This window comes from Bison bison, unplaced genomic scaffold, assembly GCF_000754665.1.
Source record: "Bison bison bison isolate TAMUID 2011002044 unplaced genomic scaffold, Bison_UMD1.0 scf7180017864503, whole genome shotgun sequence".
In the NCBI taxonomy this organism is placed as follows: domain Eukaryota; kingdom Metazoa; phylum Chordata; class Mammalia; order Artiodactyla; family Bovidae; genus Bison; species Bison bison.
The window spans coordinates 7302595-7313985 of NW_011495061.1; the positions used below are offsets into that span (position 1 = coordinate 7302595).

General features: G+C 47.4%; 1 protein-coding gene and 1 non-coding gene across 4 annotated transcripts in view; one reads left to right on the forward strand and one right to left on the reverse strand.

Annotated features, from left to right (window-relative positions):
• MRVI1 (murine retrovirus integration site 1 homolog) overlaps positions 1-11391 on the reverse strand; it is a 126008-nt gene that overhangs the window by 43639 nt on the left and 70978 nt on the right. For 2 of the 3 annotated variants that reach the window (XM_010829340.1, XM_010829342.1), the window contains exons 8-11: positions 11360-11391; positions 11110-11157; positions 9076-9693; positions 7151-7229 (exon numbers count right to left, since the gene is read on the reverse strand). In XM_010829340.1, the coding sequence (XP_010827642.1) occupies positions 7151-7229; positions 9076-9693; positions 11110-11157; positions 11360-11391 (777 nt within the window). The remainder of the gene's footprint in view (positions 1-7150; positions 7230-9075; positions 9694-11109; positions 11158-11359) is intronic. The other variant, XM_010829341.1, reaches the window with a different exon arrangement.
• On the forward strand, positions 322-394 carry TRNAG-UCC. The gene has a single exon. It is a non-coding gene; the product is annotated as a tRNA-Gly (tRNA).

Sequence of the window (11391 nt, forward strand, 5' to 3'; positions counted from 1 at the left end):
CTACTCATATCAGGTAGCTACTTCTCTTAGCTACCTGTCACCTCTTGAGTTCTGCCCTGGCACTGCTCTCTGACATTTCCATGTGACAGAGGGCAAACCTTGTGGTGCCTTTGGCCTCACTCTGCCTTTATGTATCCCCACTTCACCCAGCAGAGAGATAATGAAGAACTGGGCTCCTGAGGAAATCTGTAGGATTGATAGAATTATACAAGATCTAATCACCATAGTGAAGTCATATGAGGGGGTTTTTTGCCTGGAAAAGTCCCCTAGGTAGAACCCCACCCATTAAAATGGCTGTCTTAAGAGTGATCCCATGGGATTTCCCTGGTGGTCCAGTGGCTAAGACTCTGGGTTTCCAATGCAGGGGTCCCAGGTTCGATTCCTGATCAGGGAAAGAGACCCCACACGCGTCAACTAAAGATCTCACATGCCACAGTGAAGATCAAAGATCCTGCATGCTGCAACTAAGAACTGACACAGCCAAATCAATAAGTAAATATTATTTTTTAAAATGGTGGTCCTAGAACAAGTGGCTCTCAGAACCAGCCACCCTCCTGATTGCAACCAAACTGACGACAATGCCAACACAAAATTTTAAAGTCAACTAAAAATATATCACAACTCTCAATACAGGAAATGATAATAATCTTTAAAAATAATGGTCAGAGAAAAAATTTCCTAGAAATAAATGTAGAGCTCCCAACCTTGTTAACCCTTTCTTCCTCCCTCAAAGAATCAGTCCTGAGAGGAAGATATCAGAGGTAGTGGTAAGGTTGTGATAAACTTTTGTAGTTACTTTTGTGACTACAGAGCCAGAAGAGAACAGGACCAAGGGGTGAGTGGGCAGATGAAGAGGTGTTCAGAAAGTTTCTCTGGAGTAGAAAGATCTCCACACCACCAAACAACACTCCAACAAGATGAAAGATTGCCTGTGCGGCTGTTTGTTTTTCATAATGAGGAGGCGAGGAAAAGAAAGGAAAAGCAGAATGACAGCATGGTATTCTACCAGCTGATAATCTCAAACAATATAAAGGGATTTACCAGAAAGGAAGATACATGAGAAAATAAATCAAACAAGTCCCGCTGATGGAGTGAGTGGCAGAAGACACATGGAAAACCCCAGCTGAAAATCAACCCACCTATCCTGCACTTCTGAGAAATAGCAGAGTGACCAAACTCTGAATTTTGCCTGTCTTTTCCTTCCTTTCTCTGGCAGAAGAGTGAGAGTGGCTGCTGGCAATAGATGGGTCAAGTGTGGAAAAGAAACATCTGGGCAGATTGTCCCTATAATTCTACTCTGAATTGGTGAAATAATCCATGCCTTACTACTGGCCACCCAAGGGAATAAGATATACCCCAACTTCGGTGTCATAAATTCAAGTGCTACGGTACAAACAAAATTACAGAAAAAGAGCAGAAACCAACCCGCAACCACCACTACCCACAGCTCCATCTGAACTTCCTCTTTTCCCCATTCTCTAAGCAGTGACCAAGCAGACACAAAACACCCAGTCCTCAACTCAGCACAGCCAGGAGGACAGAGATCTCAGAAAAGGTAGGAAGAAGTCAATGAAAATTGATCTACACAATATATCTAGGTCAAGAGAAACTTCAAGTAGAAATGTTCTCATCAAAAATAAATTAAATGAAAGCAAATGTCATGGCAACTACACAAAAATAGTGAAAAGAGGAAGGAAAGCAGGGAGGAAGGTGTAAAGGAAAGAAGAAAGGAAACACACAGGCCACAGATGTCAGGATAGAAACAGAGATGCAAGAACATGTCAAAAATGCATTTTTGTGTAAAGGGCATGGCACAAGTGCTTTGACTCTAGGAGAAATTAGAACTCCCCCTCAAAACGAAAAAAAGAATCAGAGGTGAAATTAGAGGATGGCATAAAATGGAAGAAGATTACAATCTAAGAAAATAAACTGAAGACCAAAAATAATAAAGCAAAAAATTCTAAAAACGTAGATCTAACCAATATGTTGGAAATATGAGGAAATAAGAACAAAGCCTCAAGTTGAGTTAGTGGAGGAAACTGAGATGAGCATAAGGAATAAAAAAGGAAAGAAAGATTAAAGTATTGAGAGGCAGAATAATGGACCTCCAGTGAAGACACTGATGAGAAATTTCCAGATAATGGTGGCTCTGAAGAAGGGGAAAAACAAAAGCAACAAAGAACAGGGTCAAAGACATGAGAGAAGAAAAAATTTCCTCCATGGAGAGAAAAGCCAAATTTGCAGACTGAAAAAGCACACCACTACAGAAAAAAACACATGTATATATAATCTTATTCTTTCTATATATGTAGATATATCTTATATAGATCTGTATCTATATATCTTCTCCAACTACCCTCATAGAAAGAGTAAGCCACCTACAGGGAAAGGTGAGGATTGAGAGGTGCTGTAAATAAGCTGGTCTTAAGACTTCTTGGCAAGACTGAATACAGTGGAGCATTTATAAAGATCTGGGGAAAAGAGAGATCCAGAATGTATAACCGTCCAAGCTCTCTTTCAAGGGACTTTCTTCCCTGGTGGCTCAGTGGTAAAGAATCCACCTGCCAATGCAGGAAGGCATGTTCAATCTCTGGGTCGGGAAGATCCCCTGGAGAAGGGAATGACAGCCCACTCCAGTATTCTTGCTTGGGAAATTTCATGGACAGAGGAGCCTGGGGGGCTACAGTCCATGGGGCCACAAAGAGTTGGACATGAGTTAGTGACCAAACAGACAAGAGCAACAGTACCTCAATGATATTTTAAAAGTGTTCATATTTCTTGTTACTTTGTGGCTTAGATAATCATACACTGCATCCTTTTTAAATGTGTATCAAAGACTGGTTCTGGGCCCTTGATTCTGTTTTATTCTGATAAGTACTGTACCACTTTAATTACTACTGCCTTATAATATATTCTAAGTATACAGTCAGTTACTTCTCCCCTCTCGCTGTTTTTTTTTTTTTTTTGAAGAGTATTCATTATATTTTAGACAAAGATTCAGTGAGAATAGAAAGAGCAACTAGACAAGAATTCAGGAGACTGGACTTCATGGCCAAATACCACTTAACAGTGTCTGGCGTCTTTCAATGTGTCTGGTGTCTTTGTGACCCTACAGACTGTAGTATGCCAGGCTCCTCTGTCCATAGGATTCTCCAGGCAAGAATACTGGAGTAGGTTGCCATTCCCTCCTCCAGGATATCTTCTCGACCCAGGCATCAAATCTGCATCCCCTCCTGGGCAGGGAGTTTCTTTACCACTGAGTCACCTGGGAAGCCCAATCTTTGGGGTAACAGAATCTTAAATCTTCAGATACATATATCTTATTAAATAAAACAAAGTTCAGAAGTATTAGTAAGATAAATACAAATATAACTATATATAAACTGCTTGAAAACAGATTTGCTACCCCAATTAAGGAGAAATAATTGGGCTTCCCTGGTGGCTCAGATGGTAAAGAACCACCTGCAATGTAGGAGACCTGAGTTTGATCCCTGGGTCAGGAAGATCCCCTGGAGGAGGGAATGGCTACCCACTCCAGTATTCTTGCCTGGAGAATCCCACGGACAGAGTAGTCTGGTGGGCTATAGTCCATGGAGTCGCAAATAATTGGACATGACTGAATGACTAACACATATACACTGGAGAGAATAAAAAGTTGTTGCTTTTTAAGAATTTATGGGGTTGTGGGTAAAATTTCAAGACAAATCTTTTCCTAGGGTTTTAGACCTGCTTTAATAAAGAAGTTAGAAATTAAAAGTAGAGATTATATCATATTTTTTCCAAAGATATCATATAAACATGATTAATTTTAAAAAAATTAATGGATATTTTACTTCTGTGAATCTTCTTGTCAATGCTGAATCAGATCAGATCAGTTGCTCAGTCGTGTCTGACTCTTTGCGACCCCATGAATCCCAGCACGCCAGGCCTCCCTGTCCATCACCAACTCCCGGAGTTCACTCAGACTCACGTCCATCGAGTCAGTGATGCCATCCAGCCATCTCATCCTCTGTCGTCCCCTTCTCCTCTTGCCCCCAATCCCTCCCAGCATCAGAGTCTTTTCCAATGAGTCAACTCTTCGCATGAGGTGGCCAAAGTACTGGAGTTCAGCTTTAGCATCATTCCTTCCAAAGAAATCCCAGGGCTGATCTCCTTTAGAATGGACTGGTTGGATCACCTTGTAGTCCAAGGGACTCTCAAGAGTCTTCTCCAACACCACAGTTCAAAAGCATCAATTCTTCAGTGCTCAGCTTTCTTTATGGTCCAACTCTCACCTTCATACGTGACCACTGGAAAAACCATAGCCTTGACTAGATGGACCTTTGTTGGCAAAGTAATGTCTTTGCTTTTGAATATTCTATCTAGGTTGGTCATAACTTTCCTTCCAAGGAGTAAGCGTCTTTTAATTTCATGGCTGCAGTCACCATCTGCAGTGATTTTGGAGCCAAGAAAAATAAAGTCTGACACTGTTTCCACTGTTTCCCCATCTATTTCCCATAAAGTGATGGGACCGGATGCCATGATCTTCATTTTCTGAATGTTGAGCTTTAAGCCAACTTTTTCACTCTCCACTTTCACTTTCATCAAGAGGCTTTTTAGTTCCTCTTCACTTTCTGCCATAAAGGTGGTATCATCTGCATATCTGAGGTTATTGATATTTCTCCCAGCAATCTTGATTCCAGCTTGTGTTTTTTCCAGTCCAGCATTTCTCATGATGTACTCTGCATATAAGTTAAATAATCAGGGTGACAATATACAGCCTTGACATATTCCTTTTCCTATTTGGAGCCAGTCTGTTGTTCCATGTCCAGTTCTAACTGTTGCTTCCTGACCTGCATACAAATTTCTCAAGAGGCAGATCAGGTGGTCTGGTATTCCCATCTCTTTCAGAATTTTCCACAGTTTATTGTGATCCACACAGTCAAAGGCTTTGGCATAGTCAATAAAGCAGAAATAGATGTTTTTCTGGAACTCTCTTGCTTTTTCATGATCCAGCGGATGTTGGCAATTTTATCTCTGGTTCCTCTACCTTTTCTAAAACCAGCTTGAACATCAGGAAGTTCACGGTTCACATATTACTGAAGCCTGGCTTGGAGAATTTTGTCTCTTGAGACTCTTAAGACTAATAGAGTTTTGCCAAGAAAATGCACTGGTCATAACAAACACCCTCTTCCAACAATACAAGAGAAGACTCTATACATGGACAGCACCAGATGGTCAACACCGAAATCAGATTGATTATATTCTTTGCAGCCAAAGATGGAGAAGCTCTATACGGTGAGCAAAAACAAGACCAGGAGCTGACTGTGGCTCAGACCATGAACTCCTTATTGCCAAATTCAGACTTAAATTCAAGTAAGTAGGGAAAACCACTAGACCATTCAGGTATGACCTAAATCAAATCCCTTATGATTATACAGTGGAAGTGAGAAATAGATTTAAGGGCACTCTATCTGATAGAGTGCCTGATGAACTATGGAATGAGGTTTGTGACATTGTACAGGAGACAGGGATCAAGACCATCCCCATGGAAAAGAAATGCAAAAAAGCAAAATGGCTGTCTGGGGAGGCCTTACAAATAGCTGTGAAAAGGAGAGAAGCAAAAAGCAAAGGAGAAAAGGAAAGATATAAACATCTGAATGCAGAGTTCCAAAGAATAGCAAGAAGAGATAAGAAAGCCTTCTTCAGCGATCAATGCAAAGAAATAGAGGAAAACAACAGAATGGGAAAGACTAGAGATATCTTCAAGATAATTAGAGATACCAAGGGAACATTTCATGCACAGATGGGCTCTATAAAGGACAGAAATGGTATGGACCTAGCAGAAGCAGAAGATATTAAGAAGAGGTGGCAAGAATACACAGAAGAACTGTACAAAAAAGATCTTCATGACCCAGATAATCACGATGGTGTGATCATTGACCCAGAGCCAGACATCCTGGAATGTGAAGTCAAGTGGGCCTTAGAAAGCATCACTATGAACAAAGCTAGTGGAGGTGATGGAATTCCAGTTGAGCTGGAATTCCAAATCCTGAAAGATGTTGTGTAAGTGCTGCACTCAATATGCCAGCAAATTTGGAAAACTCAGCAGTGGCCACAGGACTGGAAAAGGTCAGTTTTCATTCCGATCCCAAAGAAAGGCAATGCCAAAGAATGCTCAAACTACTGCACAATTGCACTCATCTTACACGCAAGTAATGCTCAAAAATGCTGAATAGGTAGGTGTTAGTTATTATACGACAGACTGTGTGCTAAGTAGCTTCAGTCGTGTCCGACTCTTTGCAACCCTGTGGACTGTAGCCTGCCAGGCTCCTCTGTCCAAGAGATTTCCCAGACAAGGATACTGGAGTGCATTGCCATGCCCTTCCCCAGGGGTCTTCCTGACCCAGGGATTGAATCCATGTCTCTTAAGTCTCCTGTACTGGCAGGCAGGTTCTTTACCATTAGCACCACCTGGGAAACCCCTATGTCAGACTGGGGGCTTCCAACACAGTTGGTGGCACCATGGACATGAACACACAACAATCCTTAAGCAGAGGGCTTCTGTGCTGAGAATGACTGAATGAGCATCAGCCATCCGGAGAGGTAAGTCAGGAGAGGGAGCTTGGGTTGGAGGGGAGGCAAGACCTCCCCCCAAGTCTTCCTTTCTGAAGATAAGTCTGGCAAGAGGGTGGGTGGGGCCTCGCAGTCCCCAGGAAGGAGGGGCTGGGGTCTGAACTCTGTGGTGACTGCAGATTAGAAAGCAGGTGATGACTCTAATGTCTCAAAAAGAGGAACTGCTATAGTTGGTGACATCCTGGGTGTAAGAGGAAAAGGAAAAGGAAGCATCAAAAGTTCAGGCCTGGGTCACCCTTCCAACCCACTAGGTTCTAATGAGACTCAGGGAGGACTGGCAGGATCTGGAACAGGGGCTGGTTGGAAGGAGGCAAGTTTAGAGGTTCTCTGAGTGAGCAGGAAAACACCATCTGATTCATTCATTCATCCATCTGCAAATATTTAGCAAGGGCCTGCTCTGCGTCCGGCCCACACTAGCCACCGGACAGACAAAGGCCCTGACAGGAAGTGCAGTGTTTACACGTTCAGCTTCTTTGATCTGGAGAAAATGAATCCAGCCCTAGCCTGAAGAGAGTGTCTCTTCAATCCCACCTACCTTTTTCCTGCTCAGCCGCTTCACTAAGTTCTGGAAGCTTGAGCCCCACTAAGTTCTGATTTCTCAGCAGGATGTGCTCCTTTTTAGGGAAAGAAAGACAACATTTCAGATGGTGACCTCAGGCTGGACTCCTCCCTTGGCTGTATGGCTCTGTGACTGCTCAGTCTCACGGAGCAGACCCTAGGAACATGGATAGTCACAACACATGAGGGGCAGTAGGGAGACTGCTTCTCTCCCGGCCCGTAAATGTGCTAGAAACCCCAGCTTCAGCACCCCATTCCCTGAGTCAGGAATTGTCCTTGGTGTGGTTGCCTTTTAAAATCGGCCTGTGAGCCTCAGGGCGAGAGAGCTGCCAGCCACACGGTGGCTGAAGGCTGGAGGACAAACAGAAGCAGGCCCGGGGCTCTGGGGAAAGGAAGGTCCCCTGGGTGTATACGGAGCTGCCAAAGATGGAAACAATCTCTGTGATCTCACGGCTGTGCTCTGAGCTGGCTGGAGCCTCCTGCCTTGTTGTTCTTGGGCAGTGAGTGCCCACTTCTGGGACTTGTGGCCTCTCCTGCCCCCAGCTCCTCAGTGGCCTGTGATGGCACCTCTTGAGATGTTTAACTCTCCAGACCAGTGAGGACTGCAGATTGCCGCCCCAAGGCAGCAAGCCAGCAGCCCCTGCTGCTGGGGGCCTTACCAGGGGAGCTGGGAAGAGATGGGGCTGCTGACTCCAGGTATGTGGCACAGGAAGCCTCACACTTGTACCAAGTCCAAGACCAGTGCCCCCAAAAGGAATTGCCGGACAGGGCTCCTTGGCCCTGGGACTTGTGCTTTCTAAGAGGGTTTTCAGTGTCCCTGTAGCAGAGGCCACTTGGGCGGTTTGCCTCCTGGGTGAAGGAGAGGAAGAGGCCAGCAGAGGGAGCTCTGGCCCAAATGGGAGCCACAGGCCAGGGCCCTTTACCTGTTTCTTTAGCCAGCCGCCCACAACCGAGCAGCTCTCAGGACCCTGGCTTGGGGTAGCGGTGGGGGCTGGGGATGAGGTCAGAGGCAGGGCAGTGGTTAGTGAAATGGGGCTTCCAGATTCTTTCTACTTTGCTGCAGAGAGAAACATGCAGGGGTCTGGGGGTGGCCTGTTGCCTGGGCCTGGCCTCTGATGCCCAGAAGCCCAAGAAGGCAAATGCCTGACTGGCTTCCTTGGTGTCACTCCACGCTATGGAGTCATGGCTGCCTTAGCCTGTGGTCTGGATTGGCCCTCTGGGGAAGGAGGGCTCAGGTAAGGATTTCTTTTAGTAACCTCTTTTCTTCCTCACATCCAGGGCTCTCTCCCCCCATCTCTGGATGCCACCCCCTCTCCCCCAGTCATTCCCTGCTTAGGGTGGCAGCCTCATGACAGACAGTTGTGTCTGGTTTGATGGCCAGTGAAAGCTGGGGACATCACAGATATTGGAAGAAATTCACAAAGAGGGAGTAGCCCTTCCTGGCTGGGAATGATGGATTTGAGGCCCTTTGTTAACAAGCAACAGGGAGGAAAACTTAGGGGCATGACAGAAAGGCCATCCCATCCTTGTCTGTCCAAGGTGACAGGGCGCTCCATCAAAGGCTTCTCGCTCATAAGGCATCGGCTCTGGCTGGAGCGGGGAAACACAGCCCAGCACTGAGGGCCCATGTACCCCTGCCTACACCCACTTTCCCCTCAAAATGTGGCTTTGTGTGGCAGCTACTTCCCAACTGACCTCGCCCGAGTGAGCGGGCAAAAGCCCTCAAAGATGATATTTATGCAGAGTGCACAGCCCAGCGGGCCTGGCTTATCAGGGTGGGGACATTTAGGGCTCTACAAGGCCCATGTCTGGGCCAGAGCCACCCCAGCTCAGCCCAGCGGTCCTCAGCCCAGGGTGGGGACCTGCACGCACAGCCCACCCCAGGAGGCCCCAGAAACCCACCTCACGAAGCTTGGTCAGTTTCTGCATCCGCACAGGCTGCACTTGTATCTGAAAGTCTTTGAGTCCGGGCGCCTTGGCCAGCTTGCTGCCAGCTTTGCCTGTAAAACGCTTCTCTTCCTCAGCCAGCGGCAGCTTGGCAAGCACTTTCTGCAGCCGGGGGCCGGGTTCTTCGGGGCCGCTGTCCCAGGACACTCCCCGCAGCAGGGGCGGCCGGGACGTCGGGGGCCACAGCTCAGCTTTGGAGCCAACCTTGGACCCTGCAGGCTCTCCAACTGTACTCTTCCCCTGGGAGGCCTGGGGAGCCACCCCCCCAGAGCCCTGGGTTGGACCTCTGGGCAGAGGGTTGCCCTCCTTGGCTGTCTTTGCCAGCGGCTTTCCCAGCTCGCTCTCCACGGGGCCAGGCTGGGGGCTGTTAAGGGCCATCTTCCCACCACTGCCTGGGCCAGAAGCTGGGCCCTTGGGTATGGCCTCCGGGCGCTGGAGGGGATCGAAGTTTTCCTTTTGTTCTATTGTAATTTCTTTGGACTTCTCAACTGTGGGAGAGCAGGGAGTCAGCCTGCCCTGAGACAGTTTTCTCTGGTCATTCTGCTTCCGGTCAGCTAGCCCTTTGAGGACGTTCTGAAAGAGACAAGGTAAATTTGGGACCCCGGAGGCAGGTTGGAGAGAAGAAGGGTGAGTTCACTTCTGCTGTGGGGTCTCTACCCCACAGACTCTGCTAAGGGGACTACGCATAGCGGGTGGGCTAGGTAGAAAGTGAGGACTGCAAAGTCACATCTGAGCCAGTAAAGGGAACCTACAAACAAGCTGGAGGTTTGTAAAACAGACAGGACAAGGGGACCTGCCATTCAAAACCTGCCAAGAACTTCCCGAGGGTTAGGAGCTGCAGAGGACAGTGGAACGGAGGGCAGCATGGGGGCAGTCACAAGTTCTGGCTTTGACTCAACTGCCCCAGATTCTAGCCCTGACTGCCTGTCAAGGCCCTTAACTCTTAGGGCCTCAGATTTCCCATCAGGTTTGTAAAGAAAGAAAGAAAGAAAGAAAGTGGAGTCGCTCAGTCATGTCCAACTCTTTGCGACCCCATGGACCCCGTAGCCTAGCAGGCTCCTCCGTCCATGGGATTTTCCAGGAAATAGTACTGGAGTGGGGTGCCATTTCCTTCTCTAGGGGATCTTCCCAACCTAGGGATCGAACCCAGGTCTCCTGCATTGTAGACAGACTCTTTACCATCTGAGCCACCAGGGAAGTCCTAAACTCCCTGAAATTATATGCAAATGTACATGTGCTGTTCATGGGCTGTATGTATTTTTCTGGGAAGAGAATCCACAGCTTTCAACAATTTCTCAGAGTTCTATGATCCAAAAGAGGCTACAGATCACTGAATGAGGTGATTCTTGCAAGCTGATATTTTACTGTTCAGAAGTTCTAAGATTCTACATTCTTTCATTTCCCAGGGAAAGCTGCTTTGTGAGGCGCACGTGGGTCTGTGTGGGTATTTGTGTGGCTGTCCTGTGTGTGCACTGACACTCTAATAGAAGACTCTGTCCCAGACCCAGTTCTATTAATAGATGAGATTATATTCTATGCTGCCCTTGACACCACCTTGAGCAGTTGACTCTGAGCAGATGTGGGACTCTTCCTTTGCTCATCAGCCAAGATAAAGTTTTCCGGGTGACCCCCAAGAAGAGCCTCAACTAGGGGCTGGAGCTTCCCTGCAATTTTCATGCAAGCTGACTGGAACAGCAGACTTGCCCAGCTTTTGCTGGGTCCAGAGGTCCCGCAGGTCTCCGGCAGCAGCCTGACTGGGGCTCTAGGGCTATGAGCAGGACCACCATGGAGGTCATCCCCTCTAAATCCCACCTCCTCACCCCTCCTCCTCAGAATTCTAGTCAACTCGGGGCAGAGGAAACTTCTAGCCTCCTCAGCCTGGACCTTCCACTCACGCACACCCACTGGCAGGCTGCCCAGGGCCTAGCCTTCTGGGACACCGTGTCTCCTACACTCAAATCATCCCAGTTGGGCAGAGCTCAAACTCACAGACTCGCCAAGGTGAGGTGAAGGGACTTCGGCCTCATCCCCCTTCTGCTGGAGAAAGTAAACACGAGTTAGCCAGCCACGTGAAGAGACCCTATCTCCTCTTGAAACACCCTCAAGGAGACCCTACAGTGGTGTCAATGCCTCCCCCACCCAGCAGCCCCACCTCCAGGGGGTCACGGGGCACCTCTCAGGAGTTAAGGGGTAAGAGAAGAGACTAGCTGGCATAGAAACCCCACAGCAGCCCCATTACCTGTGGCGGTGCTCCGGGCAGAGGGGACGGTG